Below are 25,467 nucleotides of genomic sequence, written 5' to 3'. Positions count from 1 at the left end.
GTTTTTCTCCATTGCTCTTTGGTCGACTGACTGGGGGTTGTGGGTAAGGGAGTGATACTTTAAATTGTGGTGCTCTTTGCCTCCTCCTGCTGGCCAGGAGTGATATTCTCAACAGTAATTACTAAAGCCGTGGACTCACCATATCCGGAAATAAATAAATTTATCAGGTAAGCATAAATTTTGTTTTTATGTAATATTCATTTTTAATAATGTGTTTACTGTATTCATTTTACTGTGTGTTTACTGTAAATATTTCACATTTCATTGTTCTTCACTTATCAGAAAATTCTCTATTTAAAAATATATATTCCTATATATACTTGTATTTATCTATATAGTTATAGATATATATTTTACTATAAAAACATTAGATAAATATAGAAATATGTATTTTTTAATAAATAGAACATATTCTGCTAAGCGACGAACATTGTAAAGTGAAATATTACTATTTTCATGTTGGGTTAGTGCACTTGAGAATATGTGATCGGGTTTGCATGCAAGTAGGGTGTTAGTTTTTTCCCCACTTTTCTTGCTCCATTGTCTTCTATGGGGGAATTTGTTAACGCATTTGCAATATTCTAACACAAATTCTAAAAAAACAGCGCTAACTGTACCCCAGATGACTATACAAACAATAAATATAGATATGAACTGCCACTATCTTCAGCCTATTTTTCTTGTTCGTAGGGTGTCTACTATATACACCTCTTAAACATTTTTTTAATAAATAATCTTTACTGTATGATAGATATTAATGCATGTAATTGGTCCACAATTTGAGATAGATACCCCCACATTAGAATATATGTGTATATATTATCGGGTTTTCTTATACTGATCTATGTTACCTTGATGTCTCAGGGAGTATGGTAGATAAATCTCGAATCTCCGGAAACTTCTTTTGTTTCTCTTTGTTCAATTCTCCTCTGTATTTCTTGCAAGTGTGGCGCTGCTGCTCGATTCACTGAATACTAAGGAGTGTATCAGACTGGGGAAAACTGCAAACACAAAAGAAGAGAGAGCGCAGCCACGACTCACGGTAAAAGTTTTTAATACATCCTTAATGCGCAACTAAACATATTGCACTTACAAACGTTAAAATAAAAACAGGCGTCTCTTGGTTCACATTAGTTGTAGGTTACTGCGGTGAATCTGTTCAATCCTGTCCCGCTGTGTAAGTTCAATCCTTGAACCACCCCAAGTCACGCTCCTCTCGATTTCTTACTCTTTGTAGCGGTGCTTTAACCGACTGTCCTTTTTGTGCCATCTACGCGTTTCTTCCATCTTCTGCGGACTTTATCAAGACTCCTTGGCAATGTGTGAAGTGTTCGCGGGGATCCACGATTTAAAAATCCATTGCTCCTCCCTTCTCAAGTGACATGGCCCAATTGGCTCTTAGATATTCTTATGCCCACTTGCACAGTTCATCGGGCAATTGTGAGGAAGAAAGGTAACAGTGTTACTAGCATCCTGTCTCGTACAAGACATACTTTTACATTTGCCTCACGCATATATAGCGCTACAATGTACCTCTACCATACATGTTCAATTACCCATACCACACGTTACAATGATACAATGTTATTCTATCACAATCTATGATATTACTTAAATAAAATACCATATATTATAAACACTTTCCGTTTCCCTATCTAAAACCTAGTGTCATTATAAGACATTTATATAAAATTAATCTACTTTTAGTACAGCAGCATAATTCTCCCTATTTTGACCTATTTAGATTGACCGTGCAAATGTACTCAATCTTTGACTATTAAAATTTATATATGGACTCTAGCTATCATTCAATTTTACCTATATTGATCATCTATTTAAAAATGTTGTGCATACTTATAACATAAAGGCTTGGAGATCCAGGTCGATATTTAACCCTTTTGGAGCCAGACTTTCTAAAATTTGAATCCATTTGGTTTCCTTCTTTCTTAATACCATTAATCTTTGATGTGGATTCGAATCTATGGGCACTACTTCTAAAATGCTTATCCTTAGGCTAGCAGGATCTCGTCCATGATGGGCTCTGAAGTGTTCAGATACACTGTGGGTCTTTAGCCCTATCTCGATGTTATTTATGTGTTCGTAACATCTCCTTTTGATTTTTCTCTTTGTTCTCCCTACATAGATCATCCCACATTTACAGGTGAGCCCATACACTACATATGTAGATTGACATGTGCCTCTTGAGGTAATGGGTATAGTCTTAGTATGGTCCCAATTATCAATAGAATCTCTATTCCAAATGATAGGGCACATGCAACAATTCTTCCTGCCACATCTATATGTCCCTGGTGAGCAAGAACTAATTATAGCAAAAACTTCCAAGCTCAAACGAGATTTGGAAGATTATAAAAAAGATAGGGTGTATAATTATAACAAACCAAGGATTCATAAGAATCCTAATAAGATAGGTAATCACTTCAATACAGGGCAGTCACAACAGAGAAAAGAACAATATAATAAAATGAATGGAAATGAACGGGTACGAGTTGATTATGACGACAAACCTGAAAGAAGTATAGATAAACATGAAGCAACAAATACATCATTCCAAAATCATAATAAAGAGAACAAGGGAGCCAGGCCAAAAGAACATCAATATGGGCAAAATAGGAGCCAACAATATGGGCAGTATAAACCCAAAATTTCTTATCCCCCACAGAAAATAGAGAGACCACAACAACATTATCAAGGGGAAAAACACGTAGAAGGTCATAATCAATATAACTGTTACAACCAATATGATGCACTTAGAGGTAAGAGTAGTCCTAAGAGACAATATGAACAAAGACACAATGAATGGAAGGAAAGTAATTTTTTAGACCAGGGGACAACATCCAGGTCACCGTGGAAATCAATGGGGGGTTGGGAAGAACCAGTAGTAACAAACAGGGAGAACAGAAAGAGACAAAGAGAGGGAAGAGACTGGAAACTAAACGAGGAAAGAGAGGTGGCCAACGAGCCAAAGAAACAGAGAGAAAAGAACAATTAGTCAGAAAAGCTAAGGAGAACATTATTAATCTTTCAGATGTAAATTTGAGTAATTCAGATATACTTTTGATTAACAAAGGATTGAAATTCGCTTCTATATGTAAATACGTAATTTATACGTAAATTGAACTTAAAGAGATATTACGCTAAAAATGTGAATCACTATAAGGTGGTAGAAATGAAAGATAATAACACTAATATTTGGAACAAAGAAGATCTAGAGGTACTCAAAACGCTCAAACAACTAGATACAAATGAAAGTGAGGTAGAAAGTCAGAATGATAACACACAAAATTTAATGAACCTTAGTTTACATGAAGATCAACCAGGAATTATACATAGTAAATTCAAGAGGCCCTCATCCTTTAACCCTGTTCACACACAGGGGGAATACATTCCGGTATTCAACTCACTCCTTACAGATGAGTTAAATAAACATTTTGACTCTGGGAATTATAATAAAAAATTTAAATGTAAAGACAATCTACAAAAGGCAGAAAGACATTCGTTAAACAAATTAAAACAGAATCATCAATTGGTCATAAAACAAGCTGACAAAGGGGGGGATTATAGTGCAGAACAAGGAGGATTATGTAAATGAAGCATATCGGTTATTACGGGATACTGATACATATGTAAAACTAAATAAAGATCCCACGATAGAATATAATAAAGCATTGTTTAGTATATTGATGTAGGCAAAGAAAACTGGAATTCTCAACAATGATGAATTTAATTACATCTATAATCCTCATCCAAAAATCCCCATTTTTTATCATATCCCCAAAATCCATAAAGATCCAGTGAACCCACCTGGGCGCCCCATAATTTCCGGCATAGAATCTATCTCAAGTAATTTGTCCACCTACATAGATCATTATATGCAACCCATGGTAAAGAAAATTAAATCCTTTATTAAAGATACACCTGATATTATATTATCATTAGAAGGTAAAAAGTGGGAGGAAAATCATTTGTGGATTACGTGCAATGTTACGTCATTGTACACCAATATTCCCCACGAAAAAGGCATTGAGGCCTTTAAGTATGCAGGGTCAAATAGTGGAATATCAAAAGAACATTTACAATTCTTGGAAGATAGTATTAGGTTTATACTATGCAATAATTACTTCAGCTTTAATGATACATTCTATAAACAAGTTCAAGGGACCGCCATGGGTACCCCAATGGCTCCATCATATGCGAACATGTATATGTCGCAATTTGAAGAGACCATGATATGGGCAAATAACCCCTACTCAGATAATATAATTCAATATCTAAGGTATATTGATGATATAATTATCATCTGGCAAGGAGATAGTGCAATCGCGCAAGATTTTGTGAAACACATGAACAACAATCAATACAAGTTAGTGTTTACGAGTAAAATGTCGAGAGAAAAGATTGAGTTCCTAGACGTTGAATTTTTTGTTGATCAGGTGTCAAAATCTATTAAAGTCAGGAATTACAGAAAGCCAATGGATAGTAACGGCTTTCTGAATGCCAACAGTGGGCATAAAAATTCCTGGAAGCAGAACATTCCACATGGACAGTTCCGCAGAATTCGCAGGAACTGCACTGACTTAGAGGATTATAATCATGAAGCAGATATCTTAGAAAAGAAATTTATTGAAAAAGAATATGGAAAAGATATTATTAGGGAAGCAAGGAAACAGGATGAGAATTGTAAAAGGGAGGAATTGCTACTCCCCAAAGGGGATAAAGAACAAAATGGAAATGAACTAGATAAGAAAGTAAGATTCATTACGACATACAATGAGGGTGCAGGATTTATTAGAAAAACATTGCAGAAACATTGGGGTGTATTAAAGGCACATCCATGGTTGAAAGAAGCTATAGAGGATAAACCCAATGTAGTTTTTAAAAAGAACAGAAATTTGAAAAATATTCTTGCACCCTCAAAATTAAAAGGCCCAGTAGGGGGGGGGGTATAAGAAACTCTGGCTCCCTGAATCAGTGGGTCGTACAAAAACCAGGGACATATAGATGTGGCAGGAAGAATTGTTGCATGTGCCCTATCATTTGGAATAGAGATTCTATTGATAATTGGGACCATACTAAGACTATACCCATTACCTCAAGAGGCACATGTCAATCTACATATGTAGTGTATGGGCTCACCTGTAAATGTGGGATGATCTATGTAGGGAGAACAAAGAGAAAAACCAAAAGGAGATGTTACGAACACATAAATAACATCGAGATAGGGCTAAAGACCCACAGTGTATCTGAACACTTCAGAGCCCATCATGGACGAGATCCTGCTAGCCTAAGGATAAGCATTTTAGAAGTAGTGCCCATAGATTCGAATCCACATCAAAGATTAATGGTATTAAGAAAGAAGGAAACCAAATGGATTCAAATTTTAGAAAGTCTGGCTCCAAAAGGGTTAAATATCGACCTGGATCTCCAAGCCTTTATGTTATAAGTATGCACAACATTTTTAAATAGATGATCAATATAGGTAAAATTGAATGATAGCTAGAGTCCATATATAAATTTTAATAGTCAAAGATTGAGTACATTTGCACGGTCAATCTAAAATAGGGAGAATTATGCTGCTGTACTAAAAGTAGATTAATTTTATATAAATGTCTTATAATGACACTAGGTTTTAGATAGGGAAACGGAAAGTGTTTTTAATATATGGTATTTTATTTAAGTAATATCATAGATTGTGATAGAATAACATTGTATCATTGTAACGTGTGGTATGGGTAATTGAACATGTATGGTAGAGGTACATTGTAGCGCTATATATGCGTGAGGTAAATGTAAAAGTATGTCTTGTACGAGACAGGATGTTAGTAACACTGTTACCTTTCTTCCTCACAATTGCCCGATGAACTGTGCAAGTGGGCATAAGAATATCTAAGAGCCAATTGGGCCACGTCACTTGAGAAGGGAGGAGCAATGGATTTTTAAATCGTGGATCCCCGCAAACACTTCACACATTGCCAAGGAGTCTTGATAAAGTCTGCAGAAGACGGAAGAAACGCGTAGACGGCACAAAAAGGACAGTCGGTTAAAGCACCGCTACAAAGAGTAAGAAATCGAGAGGAGCGTGACTTGGGGTGGTTCAAGGATTGAACTTACACAGCGGAACAGGATTGAACAGCTTCACCGCAGTAACCTACAACTAATGTGAACCAAGAGACGCCTGTTTTTATTTTAACGTTTGTAAGTGCAATATGTTTAGTTGCGCATTAAGGATGTATTAAAAACTTTTACCGTGAGTCGTGGCTGCGCTCTCTCTTCTTTTGTGTTTGCAATTTGCAATATTCTAACTTCATCTTTTTGTGTGCATCGGGCTAGCATGTGAGCGAAAACTTCTTGCAGAGTTAGCACCGGAGCGTTAAATGCCGCTCCACTTGTAATCTGGCCCATAGTTTGTAAAATATATATATAAAATGACTAGGAAGTATTTAGAAGTATTTAAAAAATATTAATATTGTGACGAAATTAATATTCAGATGTTGACACATATTACATAAATTGTTCTGATGTTGCATCATAATATTACATCATCAATATAAAAGCAATAGAAAATGTTAAAAAAAAATCTTTTATCCGTTTTCATCTTAGACCAAATGCAGCCATGATAGAAACCATCCGATGCTCTATTTTTTTACTACTTCAAAAATGCGACTGCCTAACAACAGACATTCCTTCATTTGAATTCATTTGTCAGGTAAGGGTTTTTATCAGAATAATATTCCTTTGATATTATACTGAATAAAATTATATCAGACAGTACTAGATTTTCTTAAAGGTCCTATTAGTATTGGATTAAACCTGAAGTTAAAAAAAAACTGACATAGTTGGCTTTATTTTCCTAACTTATGGATAATGCTTGCTTTGTTATATTTCTCCCCATTACTCAAAGTTCTCTTTTGTTTTGGTGCAATGTCTGTGATTTCTTCATTTCTCTTTTTTTTTTTCTTACTGAGACAAAACTTTAAAATATTCCCTTAACAACATACATTAGTTTTGTGTTATTACTGCAGCGTTTGGCTTACTTTGACCCATTTTATCCCACTATTTATGGCATGTTTATGTTCACTGAGCCTTTTGCTTTAGTCTGCACTTGGTTTCCACAACACAGATCCGCTCCAGATTCTCATGTCACTTCATAAACTAGTCTAAACTCCATCATAGCTTTCTTAGGTGTTCTTGTAGTGTTTACCAGGTATAAGGATAGTGCTTTTCAAGATGGAGTTTTTGGGAAGTTTATGAAGTGTCATATAAATGCAGAGCAAGCTATAAAGTAGAAACCAATTGTTTTCAGCCGTATGTTGAATAAATTCAGAGTTGTATAGGATATATGTGCCTGTTTCAAAGAATTCCTTCCAAAGATTTTTGTCTCAAACCACAGGATGTTTCTATGAATTGTATAGCGCAAAATGAAATCAATATTGTGATGCAAATGTACGAACAGATTAATGCCAAATTTACTGCTGCTTTCACGCAACAGTACACTGCATCTAAAGGATAGTGTTTCCCAAATTTACTGAAACGAGCACTGTTCTACCAGAAATCTCGGTTCCCTTTCTGGCAGGGATTCAGGGGCTCTTAAATATCTTTTTTGGAACAGCATCCCTTACTAATAAGGGCCATGTTATAAATACCTTTATATAGACATCGATTTGGTGTATTTAAGAGGGGGGGGGGGAAACAGTTTTTATTTTCTTCAATATATTGATAATCATACTAAATTGAAACAGTGTTTAATACTCTCAATTGTTGTGTAGTAAAGCATTTGTTTTTATGTGGACTGATTTAAGAATATTTGAAATGATATGTGGTCAATTTAATAATTAATTCTGTTAGTTATATGTATTTTATAGAGACTATGTATAAAACATATAGTAAACATATACAATACATCAAAATATATATATCCGAATCATACCTGGAAACTTTCTGTATCTGACTCTGAGACTCAAAAAATATTAACTCCTTCAATTATGTCTTCAATACAGCTATGTGCTGGTAGCTATGACACTTCTTGATGTCTATAACATGAATACAATTATCTCAAACCAAATACTTCCAAGTGGCATATTATTGCATGATGTGAATGGGGAAGTTGTCAAAAACGGTGTGGTCACTCATTAGTTGAAGAAGCAGGAAACTTAAAGGGACAGTAAACACCAGAATTGTTATTGTTTAAAAAGGTAGATAATCCCTTTATTACCCATTTCCCAGTTTTGCATAACCAACACAGTTATAATATACCTCTGTGATTACCTTGTATCTATGTCTCTGCAAACTGCCCCCTTATTTCAGTTTTTTGACAGACTTGCATTTTTAGCCAATGGGTGCTGACTCCTAGGAGCTTCACGTGACTGAGCTCAATGTTATCTATGTGAAACACATGAACTAATGCCCTCTAATGGTGAAAAACTGTCAAAATGCTTTCAGATTAGAGGTGGCCTTCAAGTTCTAAGACATTAGCATATGAACCTCCTAGGTTTTGCTTTCAACTAAGAATACCAAGAGAACAAAGCAAAATTGGTAATAAAAGAAAATTGGAAAGTTGTTTAAAATTACATGCCCTATTTAAATCATGAAAGTTTTTTTTTTTACTTGACTGTCCCTTTAACTGCAAACTCAGACCAGTGCTTAAATCTCTTTATTTGAAATTCCAGAACCCTGGACAGCATATGTTTATTGGTGGATGAATTTATCCACCAATCAGAAAGAACAACCCAGGTTGTTCACCAAAAAATGGGCCGGCATTCTTGCTTTTCAAATAAAGATACCAAGAGAATGAAGAACATTTGATAATAGGAGTAAATTAGAAAATTGCTTAAAAGTGCATGCTCTATCTGAATAATAAAAAAAATAAAACATTTGGGTTCAGTGTCCCTTTAAATACATCAAGTTCCCTAGATTTATCATATTTAGATTTTCTAAATCATACATGATTGGTACAAGTAGAAGCTCCTTTCTGAATAATTGCCTTTATTTTTTTTACAGTCTTTTAATATTACTTTATGATGTAATTTTATATCAAACAAATTTCACATACTTCAAATAATGTTGGATTTATACAAATATAATGGTATAATGTGTGAAAGATTGGGACACCTTCATTCTGAATTTTATACTCTGCAAGCACATATACTGTATGTTGAAATATAGTTTCAGAAAGAGATAGCCACTTTGTTTACATTTCACACACACACACACACACACACTGTATGTATGTATATATATATATATATATATATATGTGTGTGTGTGTTTACAATAAAAAAGGACATTATCCTGTAAGTGAAGAACATTGGAATGTTAAATATGTACAGTAAATATACAGTAATATATATATATATATATATATATATATATATAAATACATATACTTACACACACTATATATATATATATATATATATATATATATATATATGTATATATATGTGTGTGTGTGTGTGTGCATACATATAAATATTTAGACATGTGTATGTATGCCTATATTTAATCTACAACAACAAAAAGAAACAGTGCACCTTCATTTCACATAGTAATTTATTAAAATGAAAATCCCTGCTAATATAATGTACTTACATAAAAGTGAACTATTATGTGCTCAACAGTAAAATCCATATGAGAGTACTCGGCTCAAGTGCATATCTGCAACGTGTTGGTGCCGTATCTGTTGTTTCCTTCCGGGTGTTTATGGGTTCAGTCCATCAGAGTTCTTTTTACAGCTTTTTGAATAGATTGTCACAGTATAGGGTCGATGGGCAAGGAGTTTCCCAATGTGGTTCATCTCCAGTGTTCGTGAAGACTTCTTAAAAGGAGTCAGATGTTTGATTTTTACCGCCATCGTTGCTCTTGTGGTTTAAAAGCCAAAACCAGAAAAGATGTCATGCTAGTGGTCATCTTGGATTTGAGTATAGGTCAGGTGACTCAGAGGGAATGTTACATTATTAGTCGAGATCATTAATGGATACAAAGTATGTGAATCCCTCTACTCAAGTATATAGTTTTGAATAGATGTAAGGCACCAGCATATTAAAACCAACGGATACATTATACAAAATAATAATACAATTAAAAATTGAGTGTCACAATATTATAATTAGAACTGTTTAAAAATGAATGCAACAAACTTGCTATAATAAATGGATACATCGTAGAGTGGTATAACTTAACTTAAAAACTTTAAAAAAATATATATAAAAAAATTGGATGCAACAAACTTGCTAAAATAAATTAATAGATAAATGAGAGTGGTATAACATAACCTAGAATAACATCAGTATAAGGCCTTTCACATAGGGATTGACCATATGAGTCGCCTCTAAGTACTTATAAGGAGGACCTATATCTTATAGCCAGATTTCATAAAGACTATTGATTACATTTACCACCAGCATTGGTAATACCGGAAAAGGGGATACCAATGTACAGAATGCTAGAGAACATTACAATTATTACATAAATGCTACAATATCAAGAACATTTAATCCAAATGGTTATAAACTACTGAATTCCTTAATCCAATAGGATGCACACTTTCTCAATGACAAAAAGCTGTTCTGTCCACCTATAGAAGGGGGATCAAATCAATATTTTTAATTTGTAAACCACTGGTATCACTACTATAATAATTCCTGAAATGTTGAGCCACACTTTATTTAACTGTACCCTGAGTGATATTCTATATATGTTCATAACACCTTGCACTTATTTTCTTTTGGTGCACCATATGTAAATATGCTTACACAGGCAAATCAATTGATAGACAACATATGTTGAATTACAGGTGCATCTATGATGTATTTTGTATGAATTATCAAATGTGTCTCCTTTACTTATATGTGGGCACATAGAGCATGGTACTTTTTCATGAATGTGTTCCCTTGGAAGGGTTTAATCAATTCAATTTATTCACATTAGTGGTTGGCTGTTTCAATTTTAAGGGGGCTAAAATATGTTTTAAATCCTTATTTTTCCTAAATACCATATGTGTTTTTTTCATCTAAACAAGGTCCTAAGACAGGATCCATTTTAATAATATGCTAATGTTTCTGTAATATTCTTTCAATGGTTCTTCTTCCCTCTGAATATGTTATGATAAACAAAGGGTTACAATTGTATCCTTATTTGTATATTTATATTTAGAGACAAACAGTTGTCTTCTATATAAGGCCAAAACTTTTGTTAGAGAATCTATTAGCAATTCTTCTTTATACCTTTTATCAACAAATTTCAGTGTTAATATTTCTGCCTCGTCAGTAAAATATTTTACAACTGTACAGTTACGTCTGATTCATATCAGTATCTTTTCTAATGTTCCTGCTCATCACCTTATTTTGGCTCTTAAATAATGATTTAAATATAAAAATTCTATATTAGAGGCTAAAATTGTACTAATGAAGTTTAAATTGAAATCATTCCTATTCAGATTATTATAAACTCTGTATGACCACCTTTCTAAATAACAACAATATTGTCTATGTATCTAAAAACTTTATAATATTCTTACTAAATGGATTATTAGTCCAAACAAATGTATCTTCAAACTCACTCATATAGAGGTTTGCATAGGAGGGGGTCATGGTAGTGCCCATGGCTTTACCCTGTATTTGTTTGTAGAATTTTTACTCAAATGCAAAATAATTATGAGTCAAGATGAATTCGACCCCATTTACTAAAAATTGTATGTAAATGTTCAGAATGAACTAATTTTGACATTGGGACTGAATTGCAAATAAGCCTTTTTTCATGGGGAATGGACGTATATAGGGCTGTCATGTAACAGGATATCCATACGAAAACAGATTCCCATGTGATACCCTCCATTTTTTCTATGACGTCCATAGTATCCCTCAAATGAGTGCAAACATGTTGGCTATAGGTTGGAGTTCCTAATCAATATATTTGGAAAGGTGATCCATGAAGGAGCCTATACCTAAAATAATAGAACTCCCTGAGGTGGGTCTATCAAACTCTTATGGATTTTGGGCAAGTGGTAAAACACTGGAATGTTATGATTAGTTTCACAAATGTAATTTAATTCCTCATTATCTTAGATATTCTCCATTTTGGCTTTTGTTAATATTTTGAAGTGTTCCTTTTTATATGTCTCAGTGGGATGAAATGTTAAAATCTGGTAGGTATCTTTACAGCTGAAGATATTGAAAGCTTCCTTCAAATAATCACATCTATTCCGGATAACTACCCTTATCAGCCTTTCTCAGAACAATGTTAGTGTACTGTGATATGGACCTAAGAGCCTCTCTGGTCAGGTTATCCTTACCTCTAAAGAAATGGTGAGGTTGTTTGTTTTCAAAGAGTTCATTTAAAGCATCGGTCACTTGCTGATTAAACATTGATACATACACTCTCTGAGCATGTACTGGATTAAAGCAAGATAGTCTTTTTAAAAAGCAGTGAGTTATATATGATTCCTCATTCTATGTACTAAGATTTAAGAGGTCCTCTATACAGCTAGGATCTGCCTCTCCCATTATATTATTTGTTTCGCCAGACTCTCTAATATACCTTCATATGCAACATCATTGGCATTTAGAGATTTAACCTCCCCATTGTCATTTTTCTGTTTAGCGAAAAATCTTTTTAAAGTGGATGTAAAGTCACTGATAGTAGACAATCCGAACTGCTGTATCTGTCAAAATTAGCATAAGTTTAAGTCATCGTTTTTTTTTAAAGTCTATATTTTATTGATGTATATACTTAGTTTGTCCGAATCGTCTTGCTCTCTCCCTCCGCCCGGCATTTTGGTCCGCGTTTATTACATTGATTGACACATCAATAAACTAATGATCGGTCTTACCCCGTGGCGTCCAGCCCCCTTTTCAAAACGTCACTATAACATTATGCGCATGCGTCCTTTGTATGCGCATGCGTAAACAAACTGTGGTATTTTGGAGCGCTGCGCGCACACGTTGTTAGCATGCACATAAAAAGCTGAGAAGATTAGCACTCGGTACGCATGCGCTATCAAATTTCCAGTCAGGATCGCGAGTACACCAATGTTTAACAACGCATGTGCAATTTCGGCTGTAGAAAGTAAACGCATGCGCAAAATCGAAAGTTGATTTGAAATGCATGCGCACAAAACGGGAGATCGTGAATGCGCTTTGGTAATACGTCATAGAGCGGGTGGGACCGCTCTAGACGTTATGTGAAGGAAAGACAGGAAGTAATGGATGGGAGGAGCTCCAACTGAAAACGGAGCTAAGTTGAAAAATAAAATATAATGTTATATTGGGCATATTTTAATATAATAACAATGCGGTATAAATAAGATAGTTAATAAGAAGCGATATTTATTGGGAATAAGTGTAAAATTTACATCCACTTTAATATCAGTTTCCTGACAAATTTCTGTAGGTCTATTCGGGCCTGTTTTGGGTGCAAATTTTAACTTGCTCAATAAACTAAATAAATTGCCAGTTAATGCTACATTGGACAGATTAAACATTTATGATAGATTTACTTTCCTCTCATTCTTTTTTTTTTTTTTTTTACCTGCTCGTCTTCCTCATTTGGTTCTAGCCCTCTCTTCCTTACCTTTGTAGTGTAATGTTGAAATGGAGAATGGTTAGAGGAGGATGGTTTATTCAATTCACAACATTTCTCCACCAAAGGAATATTATTCCCTGTCATAGCCCTTTGATTTTTTGGGGCTTTGCCCCTTGATTATTCCATTCTGGTGTATTTGATCTATTAGAGAACTGATTGTTAGTGGGTATAGGATGGTTTCCACATGCATTGGATCTCTCTCTAGTGGTGTTATTATTAGCCCTATTTTTATGTGAATGGGGCTTATTTAAAAGTGGTTCTTATGGGAATTCCATCTCCCTTTTGCAAATCATTAATATTATATCTGGGTCCTTTAGATCAGTGTTTCCTAACCACGATCCTCAAGTACCCCCAACAGTCCTGGTTTTCGTTATTGCTGAACTAGTCTAAAGCACAGGTGAAATAATCAGCTGATGGATGAGAGCAGGTTAGTAACCATGGTTACCGATCAGCTGATTATTTCACCTGTGCACTGGTTCAGCTATAATGAAAATTAGGCCTGTTTGGGGTACTTGAGGACTGCGGTTGAGAAACACTGCTTTAGATAATCTGTTATGACCAGAACTATTTTTGATGAAAATATCTTTCTCTGCTATTTCAGATTAATGTTTCTCTTTGATTGTGCTCAAGCGAACACGTTTACTTCCAGCTTGTAATAAACACTATTTCCGTTGCACGCAAAAAGCTGAAAAAAATAAAATATCACTTGTGCGCAACAGTTAACTCGTAATCTATCCCATAGTTGGGAAATAAAGTGATGGGTAAAAAAAGGGCCATTTTAAACATTTATTTTTCATTTGACATAACTGAGTCAATTTTCTTTTTTTATCGCTTCATACTAAACTTCATTGTAAGGAATTTCGTACTGTTAAAGGGACATTGTACACTAAATTTATCTTTGCATAAATGTTTGTAGATGATCCATTTCTACAGCACATCTGGAGTGTTTTTGTAAAAAATTGTAATTCTGCTTATTTTTAAATAGCATTGTACTGATTTTCAGACTCCTAAGCAAGCCCCAAAGTTTTAGATGTATACTGATGTATACAGTTTGTATAATGGGTCTTATTTTGTATGCAGGGGAGGGGAGTATCTGCTCCCTCTGCTTTCTCAGCCTTTTTCAGTTGGTGTCCCAGCCTAACCTCATTAACTGGGAGCTTCTAAGTACATTTTTAAAAGGTTTTATACTGGATTTTTAGATCAGTATCTGTGCATATTCTTCTTTATAGTAGTGTCTATTACATTCAGTTATATGAAAACTGGTGTATACTGTCCCTTTAAACAGAAGACATTGTTCATCTAGACATACAGTAAAAGACTATCTTGCCTACAGTCAAGGTGACTGCTCAGCAAGTGTATTGGGACTTACGTGTCCAGAGTATTGTTAGAAAAATGGAACACTTGTTATGTATATGGTTATATTATAAATGTCACAGCATGGTATTTGGATAAAAACCATAGTTTACAAAGTAATTATTCACAGATGGAAATATAGTAACCCAATACTTTTGGCTTGCCACAGACTCACTGGTTATACACACCTTGTGACTTTTAGTTAAAAAAAAAACTTAGCTAGAATATTATTTGATCATCATTTGAAACGTCTAATGGAATTCTCTAATAGCTTTAACCACCCAGGGAACACAGCAAGAATCAGCGTAATACACAATTTACACATCATCACTTCTATTGATTTGGACTTCATATTGCTACTACATATGTTGAGCTTCACAAATATTTAATTGTCAAGCCTTTTAAATTAGCATGTTTAATACAACTTAATCATACGTATACAATAAGACCAGTTCCATATTGAATATTTTAAATAAATTGCCACAGAGATATTTGGCATCTAACTGGTTTGTTTTTTTTCCCCAAGAATGACAGCAGAGACATTCTTAACTGCAGTTTAAGCTAGTAAGTGAGTTGGCTTCACTAAGCTGCCTTCGCTCTGAGCAATAGGCAATGATGTATGGGTCCAGATGCTTCAACCAATTGACTGTAAAATTGCTATGCGTTTCTGGCAAGGAAGCCCACCTAAAGCTTTCACAGTTTCTCAACCCCCCTTCTCTTATTGCTAGCCTGACACGCCACCTTAGGTAAATCTGCTCATTATCGTCTTCCTGCCTCCTGATCTTAGCTGAAGAGAGAGTCTCTGGAATCTATTAGACATATCTTCCATTGAAGTGATTTGCACGTGAATGTGGAAATGTGAGACTTTGGAAAAAGCAGCCAGCAGCTGCAGCTTCAGGTGGCAAAGCCTTTTTTTTTTCTTCAAGCTTTAATGTGAAAAGAAATGTCATTTTTAAAATCTTTAGGCATTGTATGTGTTTTTAATAAGTCAAGGGTGGGGCACACGGAAAAAGTGCATGAGAAGTAAAAAGTTAATATGAATAAATAAAAAGTAAATGTCATTGTTTAAAAAACATCCAAATAAAGTAAATGCAAAGCAAATGATGATAAATTAGGGTTTTTTTTTGTTTTGTTTTTAAAATTTATTTTTTAATGATTTTTTTTTATAGCCTGAGTTTAATTTATTTAAAGAACATGCAATGCTGCAAATTAAAAATAAGACATGTATTATGTTTTTTTTACCTTTTTACAGTAAATAATTATATCAACTTAGCAAGGCATAGATGCTCCTTCAACAAAGGATACCAAGGAAATATTTGGGTTTCATGTCCCTTTAATTAATTTGTTTATATTTGTTTGTTATATTTAAAGTAATAGAAAGGTCTAAAATGAAATGTCCATAGGTACATTTCAATTTGAAATAGAAGCATTTTTTTGCAATATACTTCCATCATCAAAAATGTTTCTAATAAAAGTTATTACAGGTTTTCTGTGGCATATGCACATATCCTGTGAGTGCCCAAGCACCAACATTAAACACTACACCTTCTCAGAGAGTCAGCAGTGACTTGTATGACACAAATAATATGTTCAGAAGCAATACACACCATTTCCAGATGTAGAATTTAAATAGTAGTGCACGGGCCCTCACAGGATATGTGCGTATGCTGCAGGAAAACAGTAAACACTTTTACTAGAAGCATTTTTGCTAATGGAAGTATATTGCAAAAATGCTTATTTCAAATTGAAATACACTAATGCATATTTCATTTTTGAACTTTCTGTCCCTTTAAGCAAATGTTTTATGCAGACTTTTATTGAGAAGAAAATCAATTTGAAAGTACCAAATAGCCTGAGACATCTCAAAAATGCACTAAAAGATGTTACAATTTAAATGTTTATCATTTTATATGCTTTCTTATAAGAGCCCTTCAGAATTTGGAAGAGCTTTAAAAAACATAATTTATGTAAGAACTTACCTGATAAATTCATTTCTTTCATATTAGCAAGAGTCCATGAGCTAGTGACGTATGGGATATACATTCCTACCAGGAGGGGCAAAGTTTCCCAAACCTCAAAATGCCTATAAATACACCCCTCACCACACCCACAATTCAGTTTAACGAATAGCCAAGAAGTGGGGTGATAAAAAAGTGCGAAAGCATATAAAATAAGGAATTGGAATAATTGTGCTTTATACAAAATCATAACCACCACAAAAAAAGGGCGGGCCTCATGGACTCTTGCTAATATGAAAGAAATGAATTTATCAGGTAAGTTCTTACATAAATTATGTTTTCTTTCATGTAATTAGCAAGAGTCCATGAGCTAGTGACGTATGGGATAATGACTACCCAAGATGTGGATCTTTCCACACAAGAGTCACTAGAGAGGGAGGGATAAAATAAAGACAGCCAATTCCTGCTGAAAATAATCCACACCCAAAATAAAGTTTAACGAAAAACATAAGCAGAAGATTCAAACTGAAACCGCTGCCTGAAGTACTTTTCTACCAAAAACTGCTTCAGAAGAAGAAAATACATCAAAATGGTAGAATTTAGTAAAAGTATGCAAAGAGGACCAAGTTGCTGCTTTGCAGATCTGGTCAACCGAAGCTTCATTCCTAAACGCCCAGGAAGTAGAAACTGACCTAGTAGAATGAGCTGTAATTCTCTGAGGCGGAATTTTACCCGACTCAACATAGGCAAGATGAATTAAAGATTTCAACCAAGATGCCAAAGAAATGGCAGAAGCTTTCTGGCCTTTTCTAGAACCGGAAAAGATAACAAATAGACTAGAAGTCTTACGGAAAGATTTCGTAGCTTCAACATAATATTTCAAAGCTCTAACAACATCCAAAGAATGCAACGATTTCTCCTTAGAATTCTTAGGATTAGGACATAATGAAGGAACCACAATTTCTCTACTAATGTTGTTGGAATTCACAACTTTAGGTAAAAATTCAAAAGAAGTTCGCAACACCGCCTTATCCTGATGAAAAATCAGAAAAGGAGACTCACAAGAAAGAGCAGATAATTCAGAAACTCTTCTGGCAGAAGAGATGGCCAAAAGGAACAAAACTTTCCAAGAAAGTAATTTAATGTCCAATGAATGCATAGGTTCAAACGGAGGAGCTTGAAGAGCTCCCAGAACCAAATTCAAACTCCAAGGAGGAGAAATTGACTTAATGACAGGTTTTATACGAACCAAAGCTTGTACAAAACAATGAATATCAGGAAGAATAGCAATCTTTCTGTGAAAAAGAACAGAAAGAGCAGAGATTTGTCCTTTCAAAGAACTTGCGGACAAACCCTTATCTAAACCATCCTGAAGAAACTGTAAAATTCTCGGTATTCTAAAAGAATGCCAAGAAAAATGATGAGAAAGACACCAAGAAATATAAGTCTTCCAGACTCTATAATATATCTCTCGAGATACAGATTTACGAGCCTGTAACATAGTATTAATCACGGAGTCAGAGAAACCTCTTTGACCAAGAATCAAGCGTTCAATCTCCATACCTTTAAATTTAAGGATTTGAGATCCTGATGGAAAAAAGGACCTTGTGACAGAAGGTCTGGTCTTAACGGAAGAGTCCACGGTTGGCAAGAGGCCATCCGGACAAGATCCGCATACCAAAACCTGTGAGGCCATGCCGGAGCTACCAGCAGAACAAACGAGCATTCCTTCAGAATCTTGGAGATTACTCTTGGAAGAAGAACTAGAGGCGGAAAGATATAAGCAGGATGATACTTCCAAGGAAGTGATAATGCATCCACTGCCTCCGCCTGAGGATCCCGGGATCTGGACAGATACCTGGGAAGTTTCTTGTTTAGATGGGACGCCATCAGATCTATTTCTGGAAGTTCCCACATTTGAACAATCTGAAGAAATACCTCTGGGTGAAGAGACCATTCGCCCGGATGCAACGTTTGGCGACTGAGATAATCCGCTTCCCAATTGTCTACACCTGGGATATGAACCGCAGAGATTAGACAGGAGCTGGATTCCGCCCAAACCAAAATTTGAGATACTTCTTTCATAGCCAGAGGACTGTGAGTCCCTCCTTGATGATTGATGTATGCCACAGTTGTGACATTGTCTGTCTGAAAACAAATGAACGATTCTCTCTTCAGAAGAGGCCAAAACTGAAGAGCTCTGAAAATTGCACGGAGTTCCAAGATATTGATAGGTAATCTCACCTCCTGAGATTCCCAAACTCCCTGTGCCGTCAGAGATCCCCACACAGCTCCCCAACCCGTGAGACTTGCATCTGTTGAAATTACAGTCCAGGTCGGAAGCACAAAAGAAGCCCCCTGAATTAAATGATGGTGATCTGTCCACCATGTTAGAGAGTGTCGAACAATCGGTTTTAAAGATATTGTTTGAGATATCTTCGTGTAATCCTTGCACCATTGCTTCAGCATACAGAGCTGAAGAGGTCGCATGTGAAAACGAGCAAAGGGGATCGCGTCCGATGCAGCAGTCATAAGACCTAGAATTTCCATGCATAAGGCTACCGAAGGGAATGATTGTGACTGAAGGTTTCGACAAGCTGCAATCAATTTTAGACGTCTCTTGTCTGTTAAAGACAGAGTCATGGACACTGAATCCATCTGGAAACCCAGAAAGGTTACCCTTGTCTGAGGAATCAAAGAACTTTTTGGTAAATTGATCCTCCAACCATGATCTTGAAGAAACAACACAAGTCGATTCGTATGAGATTCTGCTAAATGTAAAGACTGAGCAAGTACCAAGATATCGTCCAAATAAGGAAATACCACAATACCCTGTTCTCTGATTACTGACAGAAGGGCACCGAGAACCTTTGTAAAAATTCTTGGAGCTGTAGCTAGGCCAAACGGCAGAGCCACAAACTGGTAATGCTTGTCCAGAAACGAGAATCTCAGGAACTGATAATGATCTGGATGAATCGGAATATGCAGATATGCATCCTGTAAATCTATTGTGGACATATAATTCCCTTGCTGAACAAAAGGCAAAATAGTCCTTACAGTTACCATTTTGAACGTTGGTATCCTTACATAACGATTCAATATTTTTAGATCCAGAACTGGTCTGAAGGAATTCTCCTTCTTTGGTACAATGAAGAGATTTGAATAAAACCCCATCCCCTGTTCCTGAACTGGAACTGGCATAATTACTCCAGTCAACTCTAGATCTGAAACACATTTCAGAAATGCTTGAGCTTTTACTGGATTTACTGGGACACGGGAAAGAAAAAATCTCTTTGCAGGAGGTCTCATCTTGAAACCAATTCTGTACCCTTCTGAAACAATGTTCTGAATCCAAAGATTGTGAACAGAATTGATCCAAATTTCCTTGAAAAAACGTAACCTGCCCCCTACCAGCTGAGCTGGAATGAGGGCCGCACCTTCATGTGGACTTAGAAGCAGGCTTTGCCTTTCTAGCTGGCTTGGATTTATTCCAGACTGGAGATGGTTTCCAAACTGAAACTGCTCCTGAGGATGAAGGATCAGGCTTTTGTTCTTTGTTGAAACGAAAGTAACAAAAACGATTATTAGCCCTGCTTTTACCTTTAGATTTTTTATCCTGTGGTAAAAAAGTTCCTTTCCCACCAGTAACAGTTGAAATGATGGAATCCAACTGAGAACCAAATAATTTGTTACCCTGGAAAGAAATAGAAAGTAAAGTTGATTTAGAAGCCATATCAGCATTCCAAGTTTTAAGCCATAAAGCTCTTCTAGCTAAAATAGCTAGAGACATAAACCTGACATCAACTCTGATAATATCAAAAATGGCATCACAGATAAAATTATTAGCATGCTGAAGAAGAATAATAATGTCATGAGAATCACGATGTGTTACTTGTTGCGCTAAAGTTTCCAACCAAAAAGTTGAAGCTGCAGCAACATCAGCCAAAGATATAGCAGGTCTAAGAAGATTACCTGAACACAGATAAGCTTTTCTTAGAAAGGACTCAATTTTCCTATCTAGAGGATCCTTAAACGAAGTACCATCTGACGTAGGAATAGTAGTACGTTTAGCAAGGGTAGAAATAGCCCCATCAACTTTAGGGATTTTGTCCCAAAATTCTAATCTGTCAGACGGCACAGGATATAAATGCTTAAAACGTTTAGAAGGAGTAAATGAATTACCCAATTTATCCCATTCTTTGGAAATTACTGCAGAAATAGCATTAGGAACAGGAAAAACTTCTGGAATAACCACAGGAGCTTTAAATACCTTATCCAAACGTTTAGAATTAGTATCAAGAGGACCAGAATCCTCTATTTCTAAAGCAATTAGAACTTCTTTAAGTAAAGAACGAATAAATTCCATTTTAAATAAATATGAAGATTTATCAGCATCAACCTCAGAGACAGAATCCTCTGAACCAGAGGAGTCATCAGAATCAGAATGATGATGTTCATTTAAAAATTCATCTGTAGGGAGAGAAGTTTTAAAAGATTTTTTACGTTTACTAGAAGGAGAAATAACAGACATAGCCTTCTTTATGGATTCAGAAACAAAATCTCTTATATTATCAGGAACATTCTGCACCTTAGATGTTGAGGGAACTGCAACAGGCAATGGTACTTTACTAAAGGAAATATTATCTGCTTTAACAAGTTTGTCATGACAATCAATACAAACAACAGCTGGAGAAATAGCTACCAAAAGTTTACAGCAGATACACTTAGCTTTGGTAGATTCAGCACTTGACAACGATTTTCCTGTAGTATCTTCTGACTCAGATGCAACGTGAGACATCTTGCAATATGTAAGAGAAAAAACAACATATATATAAAGCAAAATTGATCAAATTCCTTAAATGACAGTTTCAGGAATGGGAAAAAATGCCAAAGAACAAGCTTCTAGCAACCAGAAGCAATAAAAAATGAGACTTAAATAATGTGGAGACAAAAGCGACGCCCATATTTTTTCGCGCCAAATAAGACGCCCACATTATTTGGCGCCTAAATGCTTTTTGGCGCCAAAAATGACGCCACATCCGGAACGCCGACATTTTTGGCGCAAAATAACGTCAAAAAATGACGCAACTTCCGGCGACACGTATGACGCCGGAAACGGAAATAGAATTTTTGCGCCAAAAAAGTCCGCGCCAAGAATGACGCAATAAAATGAAGCATTTTCAGCCCCCGCGAGCCTAACAGCCCACAGGGAAAAAGTCAAATTTTAAGGTAAGAAAAAATGGTTAAATCAAAATGCATTATCCCAAATATGAAACTGACTGTCTGAAAATAAGGAAAGTTGAACATTCTGAGTCAAGGCAAATAAATGTTTGAATACATATATTTAGAACTTTATAAACAAAGTGCCCAACCATAGCTTGGAGTGTCACAGAAAATAAGACTTACTTACCCCAGGACACTCATCTACATATAGCAGATAGCCAAACCAGTACTGAAACGAGAATCAGCAGAGGTAATGGTATATATAAGAGTATATCGTCGATCTGAAAAGGGAGGTAAGAGATGAATCTCTACGACCGATAACAGAGAACCTATGAAATAGACCCCGTAGAAGGAGATCACTGCATTCAAATAGGCAATACTCTCCTCACATCCCTCTGACATTCACTGCACGCTGAGAGGAAAACCGGGCTCCAACTTGCTGCGGAGCGCATATCAACGTAGAATCTAGCACAAACTTACTTCACCACCTCCATCGGAGGCAAAGTTTGTAAAAACTGAATTGTGGGTGTGGTGAGGGGTGTATTTATAGGCATTTTGAGGTTTGGGAAACTTTGCCCCTCCTGGTAGGAATGTATATCCCATACGTCACTAGCTCATGGACTCTTGCTAATTACATGAAAGAAATACCTGTTATTACAACTATTACTGATAATAATAATAGGTATTACCATAAATAGCTGATATTTGTACATCAATTACATTTCAAAACTCTAAAGACAAGTGTTTAGTTATAGCAAGAAAAATGCTAAGTACAAACTACCTGTCCCTTAGACACACTGTAATTATTTACTAACTGATCCCTATTAACTTGCGTACTTACTACTGCACGCCCAAAAGCATAGATCTAGTTTAAAAAAGCTTTTATATTCCTCAGTTACTGATTATCTATGCTGTGCAGTCAGGTGCACAGAATATGTACTACAGAAAAATGTGGGAGTGTACAGTAAAGTTTTACATAGACTTGCTACCTCACATGCATATATATATATGTTTGAATATATAATATATTTATATTGCTTTGATGGCTCAATTGAAGCTAGCATGTCTGAGAGACAGTACTGGAAGCCTCTCAGTTATGTTTGCTTCAAAATGAATTGGGGTGGTTGGTCATCATCTGATTGGATAAATAACCTGCTGCAGAATACGAAAAAAACAGCTGCAACCATAAGTGGACAGGACATGCCATTTGGCAGGGAGGTTCAAAAGTAAATTTATAATATTATTTGGCGAATAAGATTACTTTATTTCTATATTCAGGGTGGAATACTATCACTATAGTTTACTAGACAGATGAGAAAAGTTAATTGTCCAGTAAGAAAAAAGTTACTAGTTCTCTTAAAGTTAAACATATGAAAAAAATAAAAACTTAAAGAGACGTTAAACACTAAATAAAATATAGATAGAATGATACATTCAAAGAAAAGATTAGTTTGTGAATAACATTTAGATGTAGTTTTTGAAGTTTCATTAGCTGTTTAAATATTGACAAAATAAGTGTAAGAATTTGTGCTCATCAGGTTTACCGTTCGTATCACGAGTTTAAAGTAAACACGATTGTGTGAGTCGCGATTTACGCTAGAATGGTTACCGCAACATCAGAACTCTGGTTAACTGTTTTATAAAACAAAAAAGTTGAAAACAAATTATAAAAATACATTACAAAGTACAATTACACTCATACTAACACTATCTAATAAAAATTATTCAAAACAAATATTGCACACAAAAGTTATAAAGGCTCAAAGATAGAAGATCTTAGGTTTTAGAAAAAAAAGGCAGGCATATACAGTATCTCACAAAAGTGCACCCCTCACATTTTTATAAATATTTTATTATATCTTTTCATGTGATAACACTAAAGAAATGACACTTTGCTACAATGTAAAGTAGTGAATGTACATCCTGTATAACAGTATAAATTTGCTGTCCCCTCAAAATAACTCAGCACACGGCCATTAATGTCTAATACGTTTGCAACAAAAGTGAGTACACCCCTAAGTGGAAATATCCAAATTGGGCCCAAAGTGTCAACATTTTGTGTGGCCAACATTATTTTCCAGCACTGCTTAACCCTCTTGGTCATGGAGTTAATCAGAGTTTCACAGGTTGCCACTGGAGTCCTCTTCCACTCCTCCATGACGACATCACTGAGCTGGTGGATGTTAGAGACCTTGCGCTCCCCCACCTTCCGTTTGAGGATGCCCCACAGATGCTCAATAGGGTTTAGTTCTGGAGACATGCTTGGCCAGTCCATCACCTTTACCCTCAGCTTCTTTAGCAAGGCAGTGGTCATCTTGGAGGTGTGTTTGGGGTCGTTATCATGTTGGAATACTGCCCTGCCACCCAGTCTCCGAAGGGAGGGGATCATGCTCTGCTTCAGTATGTCACAGTACGTGTTGGCATTCATGGTTCCCTCAATGAACTGTAGCTCCCCAGTGCTGGCAGCACTCATGCAGGCCCAGACCATGCTTGACTGTAGGCAAGAAACACTTGTCTTTGTACTCCTCACCTGGTTGCCACCACACATGCTTGACACCATATGAACCAATTAATTTATCTTGGTCTCATCGGACTACAGGACATGGTTCCAGTAATCCATGTGCTTAGTCTGCTTGTCTTCAGCAAACTGTTTGCAGGTTTTCTTGTGCATCATCTTTAGCAGAGGCTTCCTTCTGGGACAACAGCCATGCAGTCCAATTTGATGCAGTGTGCGGCATGTGGTCTGAGCACTGACAGGCTGACCCCCCACCCCTTCAACCTCTGCAGCAATGCTGGCAGCACTCATATATCTATTTCCCAAAGACAACCTCTGGATATGATGCTGAGCATGTGCACTCAACTTCTTTGGTCGACAATGGCGAGGCATGTTCTGAGTGGAACCTGTCCTGTGAAACCGCAGTTTGGTCTTGCCTACAGTGCTGCAGCTCAGTTTCAGGGTCTTGGCAATCTTCTTTTAGCCTAGGCCATCTTTATGTAGAACAACAATTCTTTTTTTCAGATACAGAGTTTGTTTGCCATGAGGTGTCATGTTGAACTTCCAGTGACAAGTATGAGAGAGTGTGAGAACATCAAATTTAACACACCTGCTCCCGATTCACACCTGAGACCTTGTAACACTAACGAGTCACATGACCCCGGGGAGGGAAAATGGCTAATTAGGTCCAATTTAGACATTTCCACTTAGAGGTTTACTCACTTTTGTTGCCAACGGTTTAGACATCAGAGTAATTTGCTTAATCCTAAATGACCTTATATGACACCAATTATTAGGTGTAGGTATATTTAGGCAAATACCTCTACTTAGGTTGCCACTATT

At 35.8% G+C, this 25,467-nt stretch overlaps 1 protein-coding gene across 1 annotated transcript in view; it reads left to right on the top strand.

The window, feature by feature from the left end:
• The window catches only part of AGMO (alkylglycerol monooxygenase), a 575,264-nt gene that overhangs the window by 450,352 nt on the left and 99,445 nt on the right, over positions 1-25,467 (top strand). The window contains exon 12 of the mRNA XM_053714114.1: positions 6,619-6,724. Coding sequence (XP_053570089.1) covers positions 6,619-6,724 — 106 coding nt within the window. The remainder of the gene's footprint in view (positions 1-6,618; positions 6,725-25,467) is intronic.

This window comes from Bombina bombina, chromosome 5, assembly GCF_027579735.1.
Source record: "Bombina bombina isolate aBomBom1 chromosome 5, aBomBom1.pri, whole genome shotgun sequence".
Taxonomy (NCBI): Eukaryota; Metazoa; Chordata; class Amphibia; order Anura; family Bombinatoridae; genus Bombina; species Bombina bombina.
This window is presented reverse-complemented; position numbering and strand designations above follow the sequence as displayed.